Source organism: Callorhinus ursinus, unplaced genomic scaffold (genome assembly GCF_003265705.2).
Source record: "Callorhinus ursinus isolate GAN/ISIS: 27379988/994484 unplaced genomic scaffold, GSC_fseal_2.0 scaffold56, whole genome shotgun sequence".
NCBI classification, from domain to species: Eukaryota; Metazoa; Chordata; class Mammalia; order Carnivora; family Otariidae; genus Callorhinus; species Callorhinus ursinus.
The window spans coordinates 8,190,976-8,215,990 of NW_027397118.1; the positions used below are offsets into that span (position 1 = coordinate 8,190,976).

The 25,015-nt window shown below is 35.5% G+C and overlaps 1 protein-coding gene across 3 annotated transcripts in view; it reads right to left on the minus strand.

The window, feature by feature from the left end:
• PHKB (phosphorylase kinase regulatory subunit beta) overlaps positions 1 to 25,015 on the minus strand; it is a 303,729-nt gene that overhangs the window by 213,247 nt on the left and 65,467 nt on the right. For all 3 annotated transcript variants that reach the window (XM_073884358.1, XM_025852340.2, XM_025852337.2), the window contains 3 exons: positions 9,439 to 9,538; positions 3,967 to 4,074; positions 27 to 107 (listed from right to left, as the gene is read on the minus strand). In XM_073884358.1, coding sequence (XP_073740459.1) covers positions 27 to 107; positions 3,967 to 4,074; positions 9,439 to 9,538 — 289 coding nt within the window. The remainder of the gene's footprint in view (positions 1 to 26; positions 108 to 3,966; positions 4,075 to 9,438; positions 9,539 to 25,015) is intronic.

Here is a 25,015-nt window from a genome sequence, read left to right on the forward strand (position 1 = left end):
TACTAGAAAATATGGGCAATTCATACCTCATCAGTGTTATAGATAATCTGGAGTCCTGAAGAAATCATTTCCACAAGGTAAAGGAGATAGAGTGATACTGCATTTATCTAAAAACAAACAACATTAAAAGGTTAAAGGAAATAACAAATTCAAGAGCTAAAATTATGTCATTTGCTCTAACAGTGGCAAATAAAAACTATTGCCTTTCCTATTGTGAAATAAAGGAGCTGAGTATTTAGCTCATCATAAAATCCCAGCTTTGAATATAAAACTCTAAAATCCTCAAATTCACTGTAGTGGTTAATACCTGATTAGGGAAATGGCTGCAAATAGAACTGTCAGCAACTGTTTCTATAACATTTGTTTTCTAAGATTTATTTTCAAATTCTGGATCTAAAGTACTCTACTTTGAAGTAGTTTTGCACCACAGGCAGCTATATAATGTCAATTCATCTCAAATGTATGTAAATGAAAAAGTTATTTGGCAAGTAAGACATTAGGACTTTGCTAGTACACCATAAACAATAGGCAGTGCGTCTTGAAAACAGAATTATTCTGAGAGAATGTAGAATTTATGTAAGCAACTGAGGGACATATTAATTTTAATCAATGGTACAGCATATAAAATATATTTATGAACAAATGAGTTTTATAAGCAAATGAGTCATTTTTTTCTTTTAGTTTGTCTATTAAAGATTGACATTATATGATATAAACAAAAAAAAAATGAAGACAATAATGTCCACTTTAACAAAAAGAGATTCTCGCAGAAGCCTAAATGGGATGTATAAATTGTGTCAAGTAAATAAGTAGTGAAAGATAAATACTACAACATAGACAAACCTTGAATATGCTAAATGACTAAAGTCAGTCACAAAAGACCACATGTTGTATGATTCCATGTATATGAAATTAACAGAATAGGAATATTCAAAAAGATGGCAAGGAGACTGGTGATCGTGTAGGGCAGGGGGCTTTCAAGGAGATGGGGAATGACTGTTAATGAAGACAGATTTCTTTTTTTTTTTTTTAAGATTGTATTTATATATTTGACAGAGAGAGAGAGACAGCGAGAGAGGGAACACAAGCAGGGGGAGTGGGAGAGGGAGAAGCAGGCTTCCCGCGGAGCAGGGAGCCTGATGCAGGGCTCAATCCCAGGACGCTGAGATCATGACCCGAGCTGAAGACAGACGCTTAACTGACTGAGCTACCCAGGTACCCCGAGCACAGATTTCTTTATGGGGTAATGAAAATGTTCTGAAATTAACTATGATAGTGGTTGCACAACTCTGTGAATATAATAAAAACCACTGAATTATACACTTTCAATAGGGGAACTGTATGTTTTGTTAATTACAGCTCAATAAAGCTTTACATAAAAAATAAATACACAGGAAGCAGTTTAAAATTTTTCATTTAGGTAGGAAAATGATAATTTAAGTTAAGATCAACTAGGAAGCACAATGTAATTTTTTCCTGGTGTAATTCTAACCTAGAAGATTATTACCCTCTAATAGCCTTGGTGGCTCATGTCTTTCCTGACTCTCTTCCAATCCTTACTGAGTAACTGACAAAAAGTGGGGGCAGAAAATCATTTGTGTCCAGAGAGGCCTTGGACAAAGTGTCCCTGTGCTACCAGGTGTGTTGGATATTTTGCCTAATCATCTTTGCCTTAGATATTTTTGCCACAAGCACTTAACCACAAACATTTTCAGTGTGTACATTTTCTCCACATCACCAACTGGCCATAAGGCAATTTTGCCATAAAAGATTAAAAAAAGTAATAATAACTGGTTGACAGTTTGATTTGACAGTTTGGATTCATTTCTCCATTAATGTGAAATTCCCACTTTTATATTATATAAATCTTATATTTTTATAAGTATCTTTTCATAATTCATACTTTCTATATTATATTAAATCTTAGCCCTCATAATGGTCTATACAATGATGCAGATGTTTGAGCCCACATTTCCCAAAGAACTATGGAGTGTCTATGAACAGATATGTGACAGTGTGCCAAGAACAAACAAACAACAGTGTAGATGGCATTCACAACGCAATACAAAGTTCAGTTACAAATATGCATCCTAGTATTTGGAAAATGATACTCCTCTTAATGAAGGAAGAAATATTAGTGAAAAAAGAAAAAGTGTAATGTCAAATGACGAGACAAATCAACAAGCAAAAAAGAAAAATGTATTACTCTGAACCACAGACTTTGAAAACAAATGCTTAGGTAAAATTCAAAAAATAAAATCAGCTATTTGCACAATATTGCCATAAATTTTACACACATTTTAAATGTATTTAGTGTTCTGTATTTCACAATAAAGTCTTTTTAATTTTGTCATTCATTTTTCATGTTATATCCTTTTTAATGTCCCTCTTTTATTTTTTGTGATTTTATCTTTCAAAGCAAAATTGCCTTACAGCCAATTAGTTATGCGGTGAAAATACATGCAGCGAAAATTCTTGCAGCAAAGATGCATACTGCAAAACTACCTAACACTGCCGCCAGGGCCTGGCAGTGCTGGTGGCTCTCTCAGGAAGCAGAGCTGTCTTGGATGCCTCCTGACTTCTCAGCATTCAAAGTGCGGGGGATGTCAGGGTCTTGTTAAGGTCCAAGTGAGCCAGACACAAAAATACAGGATTCTGGTTTTAGGTTTTTTTAGACTGACATAAACTTTTGAGTGACCCTTCTCAGAACATGGTAGAGAAGAGCTTCAAACCATTGCCAGGCTCACCCAAATAATTTCTTACAGCACTGACACTGGCATGTCAGAAATGACTTCAAAGAAATGTCACTGCTATGGACAGTCAGTTATAGCTACACCTCCAAGAGCACTCTGCTCTGACTTAAGGGATGCTTCTGTGAGAAAGTATCATTAAGTGACAAATTGTACAGAAACAGCCAAATAACAGCTCGACCAGCATTTATTTAAAACCTACTGTGAGGCAGGCACTAAGCTTAAACTCCAGGATACAAAAATTTAAATAAGCTGTTATCTTTTGAAAACCCTATTTCAAACAGTAAACATGTTTGTCAAAGCAAAAGGTACATAAAACCTAATTATGTTATAATTATAAGGAGAAGGGTGAGCAACTACATATTCATATATACTAAACCTCCAAGGAACTGGCTACAAATAAGTGTAAGAGTTTCTGCTGCATAGAAATGGGGATGCTGTACTTTCTATGACTGGAGGAGTCATACTAAAGTAAGACATTTCAGGTCTCTAGAGAGAGAGGGACTATAAAAAGGACATACTCTTATTTTAGTAAAGAATATATGAATAATAAGTATTCTGTCCTAAAGACAGCAGAACCAAATGATGAACAGGAAGAAAACTCATTAAATAGCATATATAATATCTGTATCCTAAAAACAAGGCAACAGGATGTCCAGCTAAAAGCAATACACAGATGTAAGAGAAAAAGAAGTGAAAACAAAACATAAAATCCTACAGTCATTCTTAACCCAGGTATAAAATTTAATATAATATATAGAGTCCAGAAATGCCTTTTAGAATTACATTTTAATGGTATGCTTATAGCTTCGTTGAAGGTTGATATATCAAAACTGAACTGTCATGTAACAAAAATTTCTGATTTGCAGCTCTATCACTGCCAACTGTCTTTTATTCCATAGTTCCTAAGTGTTGAAATTCTTCTAAATTTGATAGTAAGTACAAGCTTCTTTGAGATAGGAATGATATTATAAACCATCCAGTTGCTCTTTTCTGCTTGCAGATCAAGACCTCTCAGTCTGATCTGATGCTCAATCACAAGAACTAACTCAGCCCTAGTGGCTACCATTTCACTTCCTCATTTTAGGGTTGGTTTTCTACTTCTGTTTTGAACAATTTATGAAATCTACTTTACAAAACTTTTAAATAGCCCCAAGTCTTCTATGATACAGAGTATGCACAGAGAAGAAGAAAACTTATAGTATTCTCCTTTTACCTGAAGATGACCGTACTCCTCATAGGAGAGAACCTCATCTCCTGTGTGCACATTGAATACAGAGTGAAGACAGGTTCCTGGGCGTGGGTCCTGCTTAAACTGCTGGACCTAGAATCAAACACAAAATTCAAATAGTACTACTAAGTCACATTATCATCCAACTTTAGAGATTATAAATTATTTTTCTGAAACCTTTAATGAGGAAAGCTCTGGCGTCAAGGCAAAGTACAGAGCAAAGCAGATATGTTACTTTTTCTAAAGAAACAAAACACTGACAAAACTCATATAACTACTAACTTAATAGTTAACATGACTGTTGAATATTTAATTGATGTTTCAAAAATAGCAAATCAAGTACAACAAGGAGCTTGTGAATATGGTAGCAACAGCTTTTGCAACTGTTTTATATTCATTTTATTTTAGTGTCAACTAATAGTTTACTCTGTGGAACAGGATTTCAGGGATTACATCCCACTGTACTGCCATTTGGAAATGCTTCCATTGACACTCAGTGAAAAAGTGATTCAGACCTCATTCTAATTCAGTTAAGTATTCAAAACTTCAAATGCTATTTCCTTCTCTAAGGATCATAAATTGTAACCTATGTTCCTATCAACGGGTCTTCATTTCCTTTGCCACATATACTCTCCTTACCAAGGCACCAATTCCAAGAGAACATAGGACATACTTGTACTTACTAACTGCATATAAAGTTTAACCATTTTAGAATACTAAGTAAATACTAAGTGATCTAACAAACTCCAAGGACCAAAAAAAGAAATCCATCTGCTTTTTCAGGGCCTGTTCAATTCAATTTGGTGAATATTTACTGATACCAATCATATGTCAAGTACTGTGCTGGCCCCTGGAAGTATGAGATGAATAAATACAGAAAAAATACAATAACACACAGCTATATGTAAATGGAATAATTTTTTTCTTCCTTTGAAAATATATAAGTGATGATAATATCTGTGACATTATGATCTTGCATTGTTTCACTTGGCTAATAAAGCACATAGAACCATATTCTTTTCCTCACCTTCAAATTTCTTTTCATCCTTAGAATCTTACCTCCCAAAATCATCTTCTTTTATAAAGTCCTTTCTGAACTATTCCTTAAATTCCTTCCTCTGGAGTCCACATCAGGGTGCTTATCCTTCAATAACTTCTTTTCTTTTTATTAGTTATCTGTGTCTCTCACTATCTTATAAACTTCTAGAAGTTACATATCCCAATATGGTAGCCACTAACTACAGACAACTAACTAAATTACAATTAAAGTTCAGAAATTCAGTCCCTCAGTCACACTGACTATATATCAAATATTCAGTAGCCATATATGACTAGTGGCTTCTGCATTGTTCAACACATTAATGCAGAACATTTCTATCATCACAGAAAGTTCATTGGACAGTGCCGTGCTAGACGGCTAATACACCTTTGCACCCCTCCCCACCCCCAAGGGGCCTGGAAATACCCCACAAACAAATACATAGCCTTTCCTATCATTCAAGTCAACAAAATGAAAGCTAGGCCCTACCAGTAGATAATCAGAAATGAGAGGATAAGGATCAAGGTAGGGATGTATATCTTCTATGTATACAGTGACCAAGCCATCGAGTATTAACTCAGAGAAGGTGAGGTTATTCCTTCTCAATATCTGAAACTGCGGCCACAGTCTTAGACAACACAAATAGAAATCAATGTGGTCACTCCTTTCACACTATTATCTCAAGGTGTTGTCTGGGCTCTGAGACAAAAATATGGTTAAGTTAAAATACATTCTGCCTATGTGATAAAGATCTAAAAGGATAAGGTTTTATCAGTTTAATAAAATTATTGCTACAGTTGACAATGCAGTGTTTGTCATTTGTCTTCAAGACACACAAGTACCCAGCATGAGAATTTATATTCAATCGTGCCAGGGGAAAAGCAACTATTAAATGCTTAAAGATACTCAAATGGGAAATTATGTAACTATGCTTTGAGTCTTATAGCTGTTAAAAGACAAATAATATAAAATTTCGGAAAAAAATAAGACCCAAACTATAGAAGTTTTGAAAATTAATGGGGCATATTTTATGTGAATTATAGACAACTACTATTCTTGAAATCAGTCAAAATTAAGGGGACATCAATCAGTATTTTATATGTCTGGCATCTGGCAAGTAAAAATAAAGAATGATTAAAGCAAAATTTTCTAGACCAAAAAAAAAAAACCTAGAATAATGTTTTCTCTGCTTGCATTTTATTTAGATTTTTTTTCCTGGAAACTTAAATAATTATGAATAAACAGCTTATCATTTAGGAAAAGGTGAGAATTTTATCAACCATTCTTAATTTATAACCTAACATAGCATTTAGGTATGAAAAATCATCTCATAAGGGAATTCTGGAAGAATAAATTTTATAAAATTTTAATGATTTATCATGAACTAGAAACTACTCAGTAACATTTTAGATGAATAAATTTTTTATGTAGATAGCTAGGGACAGCAACATTCATAGTCCATTATAAACGAAATCTGTGCCTTCCAAACTACTGAATGCACATTAAATTTATTTTGAAAAATTCTGAATGCTTCTCCTTAGGGAGTATTAGAAAATAGAGTAAATGAGAGAATAGGTATATGAACATTTAGAGGTAAAAAAAAAACAAACAAAAAACCCTAATATGAATAAGTGGCAAGACAATAATAAAAATCAGATTCCTCTACACTCTGCTAATCAAGGACAACTCTATCCACTCAAATGTATAACGAATTAAAATATCTCTTTTATATAGTATTTTCAGAAAATATGTCAAGAAGCATGTCATGATTTTACTTCAGAAGACAAAGAAGATGAACCTTAGGGTCAAACAGCAAATGATTACTACAAATATGCTTCACTTTAGTTTTAAGAAAAGGGCAAAGGATATATATTTCATATTTTAAAATATGGTAACATTCCCTACTGCTGTAGAATCATGAAGGAACTTGTGAGCATCAATGAGGTGAAGGTTTGGTAGGAGGCAGTGAGCTGGATATGTGTGGTTAAATCTAATCTCAGAGTCCTTCCCACACAGTCATATATGAATTATGATAATATCCTCCATTCCTACTCTAGAAAGTTATGGGGATCAAGAAAGATTACAGGGGTGCCTGGTGGCTCAGTCAGTTAAATGTCCGACTCTTGATTTCAGCTCAGGTCATGATCTCAGAGTTGTGAGATCAAGCCCCATGTCGGGCTCCGAGCTAGGCAGCCCTGCTTAAGATTCTCTCTCCTTCTCTCTCCCTCTGAACCCCCCCACCAAATCACACACATGTCCATGCATTCTTTCTAACAACAACCACCAAAAAAACATCACAATAAAAACTGCTTTAAAATCTGTAAAACCCTATAATTTGTGGTATGCATAAATACCTAATCCTAATATAATCCATACCTTCTTACAACTCACACTTACTTTAATTGTCTAGCCTCATAACTAATAAAGGAAAGAAATACTAATCCTTTATAATTTAAGGAATTCAAGACATCTTAAGTCCCATTCAAGGTGTATTCAAAAAGAAAACATAATTGTGAAGATTGGTCAGAGAAAGACAAATACCATATGATCTCACTCGTATGTGGAATTTAAGAAAAAAATAAATAAAACAGACAAGCATATGGAAAGGGGAAAAAGAAAAAAAGGAGAAAGGGAAACAAACCGTAAGTGACTCTTCATGACAAAGGACAAACAGGGTTGATGGAGGGAGGTGGGGGATGGGCTAGATGGGTGATGGGCATTAAAGAGGGCACATGTTGTGAGGAGCACTAGGTGTTGTATGTAAGTGATGAATCACTGAATTCTACTCCAAAAACCAATATTGCACTGTATGTTAACTAACAAAATTTAAATTAAAAAAAAAATTAAGACTGGTAAGGTTGAGTGATTATTTAGAAAGGGATATTAACAATTGGTTAAATAAGCCACAAGGAACTTTTTGTATCATCATTTCCTTCCTTTTGATAAACAATTTTACTACTTTAAGTCTGTCAGCTTATTTAGTAAACATGAATTCATGGCTCTCACAATGCTTCCTTAAGAGAAAAGTTAATTGACAGACATTAGGCGTTCATGAAATAATAAATGTGAAATAAACAGTAAACTTCTCACAGTAAAATTCTCAGGAAAAAAAAAATTAATCATAATTACTTCAAATATATGACATACTAGTTTAATTCAAGTATACCAATATGACATTATTTCAACAAATGAAAAACCTATATAATAATAATAAAATTATAAAATAACCTTTATAATTTGCAAATAATGATTTGCAAAGTCAAATCTCAGCAGGCATCTATAGGTTTGTTACATTTCTGGTGAACAAATCTACTTTTTCCGCCAAGTAACCCTTTCTTGTTGCCACATTCTAAGGGCAAAATATAATTTTTTTTTTTAGCTTTGACTTCAGACACAGATCTTAAGAAGAAAATGTACGATCACAAAAATTTACTGTAATAATCACAAGATAAAAACATACAAAATATTAAGTGATCAAAACTGCATGCATAATTACTGATTTGCATCTTTGCTCATGAATCATCAAACATGGGGGTGCTCTTGGGGACCTATGATAAACTCAGTGATGTATATGGACACTTAATATGTTAGGACCTGGGGACACAGGGATGTAGGTAAGTTGGAGAAATATCACATTATATTTGCACAGTTTTATAGTTTTCATTATGTATATTATTTTAATAAAATACATAATAATTGCTGATTATGTATATTATTTTAATTTCCACAATAACCCTGTAAAATTCGCTATTTTCTAAGCCAATAATTCCTGTCCTTTCTACATGTAAATGATGAGGTATTTTTAAGCTGAAGTTCAGGGACGCCTGGGTGGTTCAGTTAGTTAAGCAGCTGTCTTTGGCTCAGGTCATGATCCCAGGGTCTGGGGATCCAGTCCTGTATCTGGCTCCTTGCTCAGTGGGGAGGCTGTTTTTCCCTCTGCCTGCCATTCCCCCTGCTTGTGAGCAAGCATGCTTACTCTCTCTCACTAAATAAATAAAATCTAAAAGATAAATAAAAAATAAATAAAAATAAACTGAAGTTCACTTAAGTCAGGGCAATCACATGTGCAAAAGGAATTTTGATAAGGATTTTCTTAAACAATATAATATTCATTAGAATTATGGATATTGTAAGGTTCCTGAGAAACTGAGTCTTTATCAAGCAAACACCAGATGCAAAATACAAACAAATTGAAGCCTAAATAACAATTCTCAGTCACCTCTCGCTTAAGGTGTTTCTTCAATTTCAGTATTTCAAACCCTGGCCTGGTAAGGTAGAAGCTGTTTTAACCTATCTAGACAGCCCTAGGATGTGGCTTTACCTTTTGAAAGTACATTCTTCTTCAGAAGATGCTATTGCTATACTGGTTAAATTAATCCTTCAGAATGATGTGAGAATTCCAGTCTACAGTGTTTTACCTTATCGGCCTGACGCATATAGCAGTAGAGAATTCCTCTCATACATTTTATAGCGGAGTGCTCCAGCTCATGGGTCCTTCCCTTGTCATCATCAATGCGCCTGGGTGAGAGAGATAACTCATGAAACAAATTGGAAATGCATTTGAAAAGGAAGCAGAGCTTTCGGTAATTAAGTATTTAACTATCTGACTAATCATATGTTCTGGCGACATCTACTAATTCTGTAACAGTGAAACTCCATTTTCCCAGCAGATGTAGAAATGCTGCAATAAAAAAAAAAAATCCTATGATGAAACTTGTGTTGCTTTCACCTTCTTTTAAGGAAATAAGCCAATTGCTTCAGAAATAGCATACAATATTTCTACATTGACTTGGCTGAAACTTTAAAGGATATCCTATATTGGAAAAATCTACCAAAAGATTTTTTGATTTGCTGTTACAGAGTAGAGGCAATTTTTAGTATCAATCCCTTTAGGTTATGCAATACCCACTTGGATTCAAGGCAACACAGATTAAGGTAGGCACATGTCTTCTTTGCTCTACCATGTGATTAAGTATGTCAGGGTGGGCACTTTAGTCCAGGATGTCTTCAAATAAACACACATCCAGTATGACACATAATGTATTTGGGCACAGTTTTATACTCTTGGGTCTTAGTTTAAAATCAATCAACCATTGTTTATATTGTTTGCTTTTAAAAAGAAAAAAACAGCTAAAATCTAACTATTAAGCAAATTTAGATGTTCTTCTCTCCTTAAGTTCCTTTTTCACCACGGATCAAAAAGTAATGAGATTAACCCACTACTGCAATTGAAAATAAATTGTTCATTGTTTCACTAAATCTTAATGGAAATATCTGGCAATCATCCACACTTGATAAAAACCATCACTCTCTCCTTAAAAAGTATACTACAATTAACTCCTCTTCCAACTGCAGACCAGTACTAGAAGGAATAATGATCATTTTAACATAGCACCGTCAATGTCAGACAAAAGCAAGGTGTCATTCGAACATTATTCCTCCCTTCATATGCAGGCACTACAGTACAACTACCAATATTTTGCTCTATGCTATATTTTTCTGTCTGATGAGCTGCACAAGTGTTTTAATAGAGGCAAATTATGGCATAGGTAACAGTGGACCAGGCATTGATACATGAAGGAAACAGCAAACTTAGGGTAGAACGAGCTCAATGAAATCTGATTCCAAATCCTACTTCATCTAAAAACAAAAACAAAAAAAATCAAGTTTTCCCAAAACTGTTTTTAAAATCATTCTGTGCCCTAATTTCAACAAGCATTTAACCAAACAAAAATATTCCAGAATAAATCACCCACTAAAAGAGTTCTTCTATTGTAATGAAGTTCTCCTATTTCTCCATTCTTCTCAAATAAAATAGAAACCAGAAGAATATTTCTCTTCTGAGAAAGTAAAAGAAGAGTTTTATGTGAGTAAAAACATTTAGGCCACCAATCTATATATATTACCTTTTCAAAGATGTAAAGTGAATCTGATGACCCAAAATAATTCCTCTATTTTCTACCAGGATCTGGCAATATTCTACTCTCTTTAACAATCTCTGTGGATGTCAACTCAAGTTTTAATATGATCTGAAGAATACTTTTAACTTTAAAAAAATGAATAAATGAAAGAACTTTAAATTTAATCTGTGAATTTATTGATGACAAGTTATGTGTGAGTGTTGATCAGATATTTCTACAATATGAAGTCTTGCTATTTTATCTAAACTACAATTTTATACTTATAAATACAAACCAGTAAAGAAACCAGACACTTGAATCCTATCATCAGTGTATTATTTCCCTATGAACAAGCTTAAAGGAAAATAAAATCAATATTTTATGGTAGAAATAGTCATGAGACCTGATTGTTTACCAAAACTAGCTAGGGCCACCTATTACACTCAACTTCTAAAACAGCTATAAATCTGACACTAGAAGGAAATAGGCTGATTTCCTGTAGGAAGTCCACTCTCTCTCCCTTGGACAGTGCTACAAAGATATCTCCTCAATGTCTGCTGTTCATTCTCATTTTTCCAAGATATACACATATATATATAAAAATATATATATATATTTAGACAGTCTACACAAACTCTTTCAAGTCAATACTCTTCAAAAAATCACTCTTCTCAAATATAAAAAGTAAACTAAATTCCATATGTGAACCCTAATTTAAAGTCAAATTTTTTCTAGAAATTATATTAGAAACAAAAAATGAAAAAAACACTACATAATACCTTTTAATATAGCATAAAGTATAGAATTGAAATTCATTTAACAGATTTTGTGTAACTGAATATGTTCAGAAACAGTTTTAAACTGAACCATGTAAACAAAAATATAAATATATATAAAGAAATTAATTATAACAATAAAATATAAATATGTATAATTATATTAATTACAATAAATATAGAGTTATATAATTTAATATAGTTATAACTTTAAATAGTGGTACATTGGGAACTGCAACATGATATATAAATATTTTATTTTTTTAATTTTTTAAATTAATTAATTTTGAGAGACAGCAAGAGCATGAGCGGGAGGGGCAGAAGGAGAGGGAGAGGTAGAAGGAGAGGGAGAGAGAATCCCAAGCAGACTCGACATTGAGTGCAGAGCCAGATACAGGGCTCAATCCTGTGATCACAACCAAAGCCAAAACCAAGAGTCAGACGCTTAACCAACTGCACCACCCAGGCGCCCCTATAAATGACATTTTAAAAAGTCAAACACATTATTCAGTTTTTCTTCCCTCCTTGAAAATAAAACAAAATTATAAAGTGGAACTGTAATATTATATCCAAAAAAACTATTTCAGGGTCCTGGGATCAAGCTGCACATTGGGCTCCCTGCTCAGCCAGGAGCCTCCTTCTCCCTCTCCTCCGCTTGTGTTCCCTCTCTCTCTGTGTTTCTGTCAAATAAATAAATAAAATCTTTAAAAAAAAAAAACTATTTCAAAGTGTATTTTTGCAAAGAAATCACCTCATTGTCTCTAATACTAAAATACTGAATATCTAATTAATTAAATAACACCAAATTATACTCTTACATGCATATAAAATATAAATGTGCATAAAATCTTTTTAAGCTCTCAGTACACACATACACAAATCCAAACAGATGTGAGGTTTCATGAGATTGTTAATAAGACTGAAACCAATGCAATGAGAAAAATCAAATTACAGTTTTTAAAAATTAATTTTATACTATGCATTAACAAAAAGAGATACATATAAGTTTCTGAAGATAAAACATTGACAGCTTAATTTTTCAGGAATTCTCCCTAATGTAGCCTATATCACTTCATTGTCATTAACAAGTAGAATTAGAAACAAAACTTCTATTAATTTTACATAAAAATTCTCTAAACAAATCCTCACGATTTAATATTGCAAAAGTAAGAAGGGCTTTAATAATTCTGTGATAAGTATGCATACATTTCTCCAAAAGGGAAACAATTCACTTGCTAGTAATACAAAAAAATGTAATGCTTTATACACATAAGAAGATAAATTATCCAGGGAGTTAGTACATACACAGTATGCCTACAAAGAAAGGACTTGAAATTCTCTATCAAATGAAGTTTTCTGGGAAAAGGCCTATATGCTTATACTTTTTTAAGCAAAATTTTATTTAGAAAAATTTCAGGTCTATATAAGAACTAAAAGGATGTACAATGAATAAACATTTTAAAGTTCACCTGGATTCCCAAGTTACTAAAATTAGCTTGCATTCTCCATAATTTATTTTCTGTACTTTTTGAAAAGAAACTACAAAAATCATCACCCTTCTACATTTTAAAAATATGTCTTAAAAACAAGGACATTCCCCTATACAACATTATTATTACATATAAAGAATTTAATATTGATGCTAAATTATCTAATATATACACTATAACAAATTTATCCAATTATACTCAAAATATACCTTTTAGGATTTTAATGTATGATCCAATCAAGGATTCGATTTGAGTATCATTTATTTTTTGTTGACTAATTTAATATTTTTTTCTGTTTTTAAATCAAGTATAATTAACATACAGTGTTACATTAGTTTCAGGTGTACAACATAATGATTCAACAACAAATGTTACTCAGTGCTCATCAAGACAATGTACTCTTGGTCACCTTTATATATTCCACCCATGGGGCAAACACCAGTTTGTTATCTGCATTTAAAAGTATGTCTTTTCTGGGGCGCTTGGGAGGCTCAGTTGGTTAAGCAACTGCCTTCGGCTCAGGTCAAGCTCCCGAGGTCCTAGAATGAAGCCCCATATCAGGCTCCTTCTTCAGCGGGGAACCGGCTTCTCCCTCTCCCTGTACCTGCTACTTTGCCTGCTTCTGCTCTCGCTCTCTGTCAAATAAATTAAAAAAAAAAAAAAAGTACATTTTTTTTCTGTTTGCCTCTTTCTTTTTCATTTTTTTGTTTCTTAAATACCACATGAGCAAAAATCATATGGAATTTATCTTTCTCTGCCTTATTTTACTTTGCATTATACCCTCTATTTTCCTACATGTTGTTGTAAATAGCAAAATTTCATTTTTTTACGGCTGAGTAATATTCCACTGTGTGAGTCTGTGTGTCTCACACACATATACATCTTTATCCATTCATCAATCAATAGACACTTGGAACATTTCTAGGTATGGAAACAATGGTATTCTATATATGGCATTGCCAATGTTACAATAAACACTGGAGTGCATATATCTTGCTGAATTAGTGTAGTCATTTTCTTTGGCTAAACACCAAGTAGAGGAATTACTGAATGATATGGTAATTCTATTTCACATTTTAGAGGAACCTCCATAATGTTTTTCACAGTGGCTGCACCAATTTGCATTCCCACCAACAGTACAAGGGTTCTTTTGTCTCCACATGTTAACACTTATAATTTCTTCTTTTTTATTTTAGCCATTTTGAGAGGTGTAAAGTGATATCTCATTGTGGTTTTAATTTGCATTTCCCTGATGATTAGTGATGATGACCTTCTTTTCATGTGTCTGTTGGCCATGTATTTATCTTCATTGGGGAAAAAGTCCATTCTGAACTTGTGCCTACTTTTAAATTTAACTGTTTTTTTGTGTTAAATTCTTTACATTCTTCATATATTTTGGATATTAATCCCTTCTCAAATTAAATATATCACCTGCAAAAATGTCCCACTCATAGGTTGCCTTTTTGCTTTGTTGCTGGTTTCCATTCCTATGCAAATGCTTTTAACTTTAGTGTAGTCCAAATAGTTTAACTTTGTTTTTGCTTCCCTTGACTGAGGAGACTTACCTAGAAAAATATTACTATGGCAATTTTTTTAAAACCTTCTTGCCTATATTTTCTTCTAGACGTTTTATAGTTTCAGGTCTCACATTTAGGTCTTTAATTAATTTTCAGTTTATTTTTCTGTATGGTGTAAGAAACTGGTCCAGTTTTCATTCTTTTGCATGTACCTGTCCAGTTTTCCCAGCACCATTTACTGAAGAGACTGTCATCTCCTGATTATACATTATTGTCTCCTTTTTTGCAACTTAACTGACCATACAAATATGGGTTTACTTCTGGCCTTTCAATTCTGTTCCATTGATTTGTGTGACTACTGTTGTGACACTACCATACTGTATTCATTACTTCAGCTTTGTACTGTATCTTGAACTCTGCTATAGTGATACTGCCAAATTGTTCTTCCTTCTCAACACTGCTTTGGCTATTTGGGGTCTTTTGTGGTTCCAAACAAGTTTTAGGATTATCTGTTCTAGTTCTGTGAAAAATGTTGTTGGTAATCTAATAGGAATTTCATCAAATCTATGAATGCTCTGGGTAGTATGAACATTTTAACAATATCGGTTCTCCCAATCCATGAGCATGGAATATTTTTCTATTTGTTTCTGTCATCTTCACTATTCTTCAGCAGTGTTATAGCTTTTGGAGTACAGGTCATTTATGTCCTTGTTAGGTTTACTCCCAGGAATTTTATTCTTCCTTGTGCAAATATAATTGGGATAGTTTCCTTATTTTTTCTTGCTGTACTTCATTATTAGAGTATAGAAAGTCAATAGATTTTTGTATATTAATTGTATATTCTAAGATTTACTGAATTCATTTATCGGTTCTAGGAGTTGTTTGGTAAAGCTTTGATAGTTCTTGTTTACTATATATAGCATTTCATTAACAAATAGTTAAAGTTTTACTTCTTCCTTTCCAATTTGGAACCTTTTAATTCATTTTTTTGACTAACTGCTAGGGCTAAGACTTCCAGTACTATATTGATTGAAGTGTTGAGAGTGGACATCTTTGTCTTGTTCCAGATTTGAGAGAAAGAGCTCTACTCTTTTAAAGAATGAATGGGTCATCTGACAAACAAAATCAAAAATTACATGCAACAAATGAAAATGAAAATAAAAACAAGGGGTGTCTGGGTGGCTTAGACAGTTAAGTGTCTGCCTCTTGGATTTGGTTCAGGTCATGATGTCAGCGGTGTGAGATCCAGTCCTCTGAAGTCAGTGTGGAGTTGGAGATTCTCTCTCTCTCCCTCTGCCCCTCCTGTTCATGCTCTCTCTCTCTCTCTCTCAAATAAAACAAATCTTAAAAAAAATGAAAATGCAATGGTTGAAAATTTGGGGGATACAGCAAAACCTGTTCTAAGAGGGCCAACCATAGCAATGTAGGCCTACCTTAAGAAAAATTTCACCATCTATGAAAAACACACAGTGAATATCATTCTCAATGGGGAAAAATGGAGAGCTTTCCCCCTAAGGTCAGGAACACGGCAGGAATTTCCACTATCATCACTGCCACTCAACATAGTATTAGAATTCCTAGCCACAGCAATCAGACAATAAAAAGAAATCAAAGGCATCCAAATCGGCAGAGGAAGTCAAACTCTCACTCTTTGCAGATGATATAATACTGTATGTGGAAAACCCAAAAGACTCCACCCCAAAACTGCTAGAACTCATACAGGAATTCAGTAAAGTGGCAGGATATAAAATCAATGCACAGAAATCAGTTACATTCCTATACACCAACAACAAGACAGAAGAGAGAGAAATTGAGGAATCGATCCCATTTCCAATTGTACCCAAAACCATAAGATACCTAGGAATAAATCTAACCAAAGAAGCAAAGAATCTGTACTCAGAAAACTATAAAATACTAATGAAAGAAATTGAGGAAGACACAACGAAATGGGAAAACGTTCCATGCTAATGGATTGGAAGAACAAACATTGTGAAGATATCAATACTACCTAGAGCAATCTACACATTTAAAGCAATCCCTATCAAAATACCATCCACTTTTTTCAAAGAAATGGAACAAATAATCCTAAAATTTGCATGGAACCAGAAAAGACCCCAAATAGCCAGAGGAATGTTGAAAAAGAAAAGCAAAGCCAGTGGCACCACAATTCCCGACTTCAAGCTCTATTACAAAGCTGTCATCAAGACAGTATGGTACTGGCACAAAAACAGACACATAGATCAATGGAACAGAATAGAGAGCCCAGAAATGGACCCTCAACTCTATGGTCAACTAATCTTCGACAAAGCAGGAAAGAATGTCCAATGGAAAAAAGACAGTCTCTTCACAAAATGGTGTTGGGAAAATTGGACAGCCACATGCAGAAGAATGAAACTAGACCATTTCCTTACACCACACACAAAAATAGACTCAAAATGGTTGAAAGACTCAATGTGAGACAGGAGTCCATCAAAATCCTAAAGGAGAACAGAGGCATCAACTTCTTCGACCTCAGCCAAAGCAACTTCTTCCTAGAAACATCGCCAAAGGTAAGGGAAACAAGGGCAAGAGTGAACTATTAGGACTTCATCAAGATAAAAAGTTTTTGCACAGCAAAAGAAACAGTCAATAAAACCAAAAGACAACCGACAGATGGGAGAAGGTATTTGCAAATGATATATCAGATAAAGGGCTAGTATCCAAAATCTTTTTTTTTTAAGATTTTATTTATTTATTTGACAGAGAGAGAGATAGCGAGAGCAGGAACACAAGAAGGGGGAGTGGGAGAGGGTGAAACAGGCTTCCGGCCAAGCAGGGAGCCCGATGCGGAACTCAATCCCAAGACCCTGGAATCATGACCTGAGCCGAAGGCAGACGCTTAACGACTGAGCCACCTAGGCGCCCTAGTATCCAAAATCTATAAAGAACTTATCAAATTCAACACCCAAAGAACAAATACTCCAATCAAGAAATGGGCATAAAACATGAACAGACATTTTTCCAAAGAAGACATCCAAATGGCCAACAGACACATGAAAAAGTGCTCAACATCGCTCGGCATCAGGTATATCCAAATCAAAACCTCAATGAGATACCACCTCACACCAGTCAGAACGGCTCAAATTAACAAGTCAAGAAACGACAGATGTTGGCGGGGATGCGGAGAAAGGGGAACCCTCCTACAATGTTGGTGGGAATGCAAGCTGGTGCAGCCACTCTGGAAAACAGTATGGAGGTTCCTCAAAAAGTTGAAAATAGAGCTACCCTATGGCCCAGCAATTGCACTACTGGGTATTTACCCCTAAGATACAAATTTAGGGATTTGAAGGGGTACGTGTGTCCCTATGTTTACATCAGCAATGTCCACAATACCAAACTATGGAAAGAGCCAAGATGTCCATTGACAGATGAATGGATAAAGAAAATGTGGTGTATATATATATACAATGGAAAATTATGCAGCCATCAAAAGGAATGAAATCTTGCCATTTGCAATGACGTGGATGGAACTGCAGGGTATTATGCTGAGAGAAATAAGTCAATCAGAGAAAGCCATGTATCATATGATCTCACTGATATGAGGAACTCTTATCTCATGAAACAAACTGAGGGTTGCTGGAGCGGGGCGGGGGTGGGAGGGATGGGGTGGCTGTGTGATAGACATTGCGGAAGGTATGGGGTGTTATACGCAAACAATGAATCATGGAACACTACATCAAAAACTAATGATGCTGGGGCACCTGGGTGGCTCAGTCATTAAACGTCTGCCTTCGGCTCAGGTCATGATACCAGGGTCCTGAGATCGAGCCCCACAACGGGCTCCCTGCTCGGCGGGGAGCCTGTTTCTCCCTCTCCCACTCCCCTGCTTGTGTTCCTGCTCTCGCTGTCTCTCTCTCTCTGTCAAATAAATAAATAAAATCTTAAAAAAAAAACCTAATAATGTATGATGATTAACATAACATAATAAAAAAAATAAAAATTTCAAATATACAACCTAATCTTACAACTAATGGAGCTAGAAAACAAAGAATAAAGTCAGTAGAAGAAATAGTAAAAATTAGAATAGAAATAAATGAAATACAGACTAAAAAAAACCCAAAAAACCCAATAGATTAATGAAACCAGGAGGTGGCTCTTTGTAAATCTCAACAAGTAGGTAAATCTTTAGCGAGACTCAAAAAAAAAAAAAACAACAAAAAACAGATTATAAGAGAATATTATGAAAAACTATATGCCAACAAATTGGACAACCTAGAAGAAATGGATAAATCCTTAGAAACATAAAACATAAAAAAACTGAAGCACGAAGTAGAAAATTTGAACAGACCAATTACTAGCAATAAAACTGAGTAATCCAAAAACTCCCAACAATAAAGTCCAGGACCAGATGGCTTTGAAAGATGAATTCTACCAGACATTTAAAGAACAGTTAATACTTACTGTTCTCAAACTATTCCAAAAAAACAGAAATGAAGGAAAGCTTCCAAATTAATTCTATAACGCCAGCAGTACACTAATGCCAAACCCAGATAAAACACTACAAGGAATAAAACTACAGGCCAATACCTCTGATGAACATAGTTGCAGGAATCCTCAAGAAAATACTAGCAAACTGAATCCAACTACACATTTAACAACAAAAACAAAAAAAAAAACATTCACGATGATCAAGTGGGATATATTCCAGGGATGCAAGGGTGGTTCAATATTTCCAAATCAATTAATGTGATATATCTCATTAACAAGAAAATGGATAAAAACTATATGATCATCTCAACAGATGCAGAAAATGCATTGGACGAAGTACAACATCCATTCATGATAAAAGCTGTCAACAAAGTAGTTTTAGAGGGAACATACTTCAATATTATCTGTTATATTTCTGTGGTATTGGTTGTTACTTCTTCATTTCTGATTTTCATTCCCCCGTCAGCCTGCAAAATTTCTGTTGAAAAATCAGCCGATAGCCTTATGAGGTTTCCCTTATTTGTAATTAAACTCTTGCTGCTTTTGAAATTCTCAGTCACTACTTTTTGCCATTTTATTTATGTGTCTTGGTGTGGACCTCATCAGGTTAGTTTCATTGGGGGCTGTGATTCCCAAAAAGGATGTGTTTTCTTCCCCAGATTTGCGAAGTTTTTCATTTTATTTCTTCAAATAAATTTTCTGCCCCTTTTCTTTCTCTTCTCCTCCTAGGATCCCTATAATATGACCATATTACATGTGATCATGTTGCTGAAATCCCTTAACTTACTATGATTTTTTTATTACACTTTTTTCCTCTTTGCTGTTCAGCCAAGTTGCTTTCCTTTACCCTGGGTTCCAGGTTGGTTACACATTCTTCTTCCTCCTCTAATCTTCTATTGATTTCCTTCAGTGTATTTTTTATTTCAATTATTGACTTCATTTCTAACTGGTTCTTTTTTATATTTTTCTTTTGTTGAAGGCGTCAATGAAAGCCTCCACTCTTTTCTCAAGTCCAGGGAGTATCTTTATGACCATTATTTTGAATTCTTTATCAGACATATTGCTTATTTCCATTTCTTTAACTCTATTTTTGTGGATGTTTTCCTATTCTTTCATTTGGGTTATATTTCTCTATCTCCTCATTTTGTCTAACTCTGTTTGTTTCCATGAATTAGAAAAGTCAGCTACGGGGCGCCTGGGTGGCTCAGTCGTCAAGCGTCTGCCTTCGGCTCAAGTCATGATCCCAGGGTCCTGGCATCGAGCCCCACATCGAGCTCCCTGCTCGGCGGGAAGCCTGTTTCTCCCTCTCCCACTCCCCCGGCTTGTGTTTCCTCTCTCTCTGTGTCTCTGTCAAATAAATAAATAAAATCTTAAAAAAAAGAAAAGAAAAAGCTACATCTCCTGCTCCTGAAAATAGTGGCCTTATGAAGAAGAGGTCCTGCAGTGCCCTACAGCACAATGCCCTCTATTCACCAAAATCAGGTGATTTATTTAGAGGTATCTCATAAGTGGGCTGCATGTGCCCTACTATTATGGCTGAGCTGTATTTGCCTTCAGTACTATTGGCTGCAATGGCCCACTTTGCCTTTCTGGATGCACCAAGTAGGGTTTTGCCTCTGTACTGTTAAGGGCCCAGTGTGCAGCTGCATTGGAGTTCTATTGGAATAGTGTCATCTATCAGACGAGATACCTGCCCTCAGCCCACCTGCTGGGGCTGGTTGCATTGACCTGCAGGTTGGTCTTCCTTCCTTGTCCCCTGAGAGGTTTTCATTAGTGATTGAGGCTGGCAGTCAAACCAGATGCCTGCGCCCAGTCTGTCTGCCAAGGCTGCAGTCTCATGATTGGCAAGGCACTGTCTCTGTGCTGCTAGCTATAACTTTAGCTGTAGGGACCAAGGACTCACTAGGCTATGTGGTCATCTTCCCCACTCTCCAGGGCAGGAGTCACCGTAAAATGGTGCCAATCCCTGCAAGAAGTACTTGTAGGGTATGTTGAAGCAGGAGGTGTTTTGGCAACATGCCTGCCAAATGGAGCTGGTTGAATGGGACAGATCTCCAGGAGAACACAAGGGCAGGGCAGGGCATATGGTGCTAGCAAGATAAATGGAGAGTGTTTCTGCTGGTTCTCCACGTGTCCCACTTCCTAGGCTGTGTAGGGGGAAAAAATAACACCTGCCACCTATTTTGTTCTTGGAGAAATCTCTTAAAGATCCATGCCCCTCCAGCACCTGTTCTGACATTAATAAATAAATCACTTTATGAACACCCCACAGGCTTTTCAAACTGTACCTTCTATAACTGTATTTCAAACATGTTACTTATGCTGAATTTTTAAAGACAGGAACTCGGTTTCCTATCACCCTACAGCTCTTTCAGAGCAAAACCTACTAATTTTTAAAGTGAGAATTAAACCCTGCTGATTGTAAAAACGGCAGAAGTTCCACTGGTTTTCAAAGCCCAATGATATGATGAGACTCATCTTCCCAGTGTGGGTCTCCCGTGCCTGGGGTGACTAGGGTGCCTGGTGTGGAGTCTGATCCTCTCACTTCTCAGTGTTCATGGTGTCCCTATCCAATGTGGTTAGTCTCAAAGGGTTTTGGCTCCCAATCATGTTTCTACCCTTTTCCACTCTTTTCGATGTGGCTTCCTCTCCACAATTAACTGTGTAAAGTCCGTTCTGTCAGTCATCGGTCATTTTCAGAGTTAATTTCATTGAGGTGGCTATTATCTTGGAGTGTCAGTAAGACAAACTGACCTCAGGATCATTCACTCTACCGACCTCCTGGTTGTCATATTTCTTTAGTCTTTCTTACTCTAGTTATATTCATACTTAATTTTTTTTTCTGAAAAAGCCTTCATTTTGTCTTCACTTTTTCATTACTATGTTATGTTAGTCACCATACAGTACATCATTAGTTTTTAATGTACTGATCCATGATTCACTATTTTCGTATAACACCCACTGCTCCATGCAGTACATGCCCTCCTTAATACCCATCACTGGGCTAAACCATACGCCCCCCACCCCCCACTAAAACCATCAGTTCATTTCTCAGAGCCCATAGTCTTTCATGGTTTGTCTCCCCCTCCGATGTCCCCACACTTCATTTTTCCCCTCCCTCTCCTAATGTCCTCCATGCTATTCCTTATGTTCCACAAGTAAGTGAAACCATATGATAATTGACTTTCTCTGCTTGACTTACTTCATTTAGCATAATCTCTTCCAGTCCCATCCATGTTGATGCAAAATTTGGGTATTCATCCTTTCTGATGGCTGAGTAATATTCCACTGTATATATGGACCACATCTTCTTTATCCATTCATCTGTTCAACGGCATCTCAGCTCTTTCCACACTTTGGCTATTGGGGACATTGCTGCTATGAACATGAGGGTGCATGAGGCCCTTCTTTTCACTACATCTGTGTCTTTGGGGTAAATACCCAGGAGTGCAATTGATGGGTGATAGGGTAGCTCGATCTTTAGTTTTTTGAGGAACCTCCACACTGTTTTCCAAAGTGGCTGTACCAAATTGCATTCCCACCAACAGTGCAAGAGGGTTCCCCTTTTGCCACAACCTCTCCAACATTTGTTGTTTCTTGCCTTGTCAATTTTTGCCATTCTAACTGGTGTAAGGTGGTATCTCAATGTGGATTTGATTTGAATTTCCCTGATGGCTAATGATGATGAACATTTTTTCATGTGTCTGTTAGCCATTGGTATGTTTTCTTTGGAGAAGTGTCTGTTCATGTCTTCTGTTCATTTTTTAACTTGATTATTTGTTTTTTGGGTGTTGAGTTTGAGAAGTTCTTTACAGATCTTGATACCAGCCATTTGTCTGTAGTGTCATTGGCAAATATCTTCTCCCATTCCGTGGGTTGCCTCTTTGTTTTGTTCATTATTTCCTTTGCTGTGCAGAAGCTTTTTAGTCCGAATAGTTCATTTTTCTTTTGTTTCCCTTGCCTTTGGAGATGTGTCTTAAAAGAAGTTGCTGTACCCAATGTTGAAGACGTTCCTGCCTATGATTTAGTCTAGGATTTTGATGGATTCCTGTCTCACATTGAGGTCTTTCATCAATTTTGAGTTTATCTTTGTGTATGGTGTAAGAGTATGGTCCAGTTTCATTCTTCTGTATATAGTTGTCCAATTTCCCAGCATCATTTATTAAAGAAGCTGTCTGTTCTCCATTGCATATTTTTTCCTTCTTTGTCGAAGATTATTTAACAAGAGTTAAAGGTCCATATCTGGGCTATCTATGCTGTTCCATTGGTCTATGTGTCTGTTTTTGTGCTAGTATTATGCTGTCTTGATCACAGTTTTTCAATATAGCTTAAAATCAGGCAATGTGATGCCCCCGGGGCTGTTTTTTCAACATTTCCTTGGTGATTCGGGGGTCTTTTCTGGTTCCATACAAATTTTAGGACTGTTTGTTCCAGCACTTTGAAAAATGCCATTGGTATTTTGATTGGTACGGCGTTATACATATAGATGGCTCTGGGCAGCATAAACATTTTAACAATGTTTATTATTCCGATCCATGAGCATACAATATTTTTCCATCTTTTGGTATCTTCTTGAATTTCTTTTATAAGTGTTCTGTAGTTCATAGAGTATAGATCCTTTACCTCTTTGGTTAGGTTTATTCCGAGGTATCTTATGGTTTTTGGTGCTATTGTAAATGGAATTGATTTCCTAATTTCTCTTCCTACAATAACATTGTCGGTGTATAAGAAAGGAACTGATTTCTGTGTATTGATTTTGCATTCTGCCACATTACTGAATTGCTGTATGGGTTCTAGTAATTTGGGGATGGAGTCTTTTGGGTTTTCCACATAAAGTATCATGTCATCTGCAAAGAGAGAGAGTTTGACTTCTTCTTTGCCAATATGAATACCTTTTATTTCTTTTTGTTGTCTGATTGCTGTTGCTAGGACTTCTAGTACTATGTTGAACAATACTGGCGGGATTGGGCATCCTTCACGTGTTCCTGATCTTAAGGGAAAGACTCTCAGCTTTTCGCCATTGACAATGATATTTGCTGTGGGCTTTTCACAGATGGCTGTCATGATATTGAGGTATGTTCCCTCTATCCCTACACTCCGAAGAGTTTTAATCAGGAAAGAATGCTGTATTTTGTCAAATGCTTTTTCTGCATCAAGAGGACCATATGGTTCTTCTCTCTCCTCTTATTAAACTGTTCTATCACATCGATTGATTTGCAAATGTTGAACGACCCTTGCATCCCAGGGATAAACCCCACCTGGTCGTGGTAGATAATCCTTTTAATGTACTGTTGGATCCTATTAGCTTTGATCTTGCTGAGAATTTTGGCATCCATATTCATCAAGGATATTGGTCTGAAATTCTTTTTGATGGGGTCTTTGCCTGGTTTTGGATCAAGGTAATGCTGGCCTAATAGAATGAGTCTGGACGTTTTCCTTCTGTTTCTATTTTTTGAAATAACTTCAGGAGAATAGGTACTATTTTTTCTTTGAATGTTGTTAGAATTACCACGGAATACATCAGGTCCTGGACTCTTGTTTTTTGGGAGGTTTTTGATCACTGCTTCAATCTCGTTACTGGTTATTGGTCTATTCGGGTTGTCTATCTTCCTGTTTCAATCTTGGTAGTTTATAGGTTTCTAGGAAGGCACCCATTTCTTTCAGGTGGCTTAATTTATGGGCATATAGTTGTTGATGATAATTTCTGATAATTGTTTCTATTTCCTTGGTGTTAGTTGTGATCTCTCCCATTTTATTCATAATTTTTTTAATTTGGGTCCTTTCTCTTTTCTTTTGGATAAGTCTGGCCAATGGTTTATCAATCTTACTAATTCTTTCAAAGAAC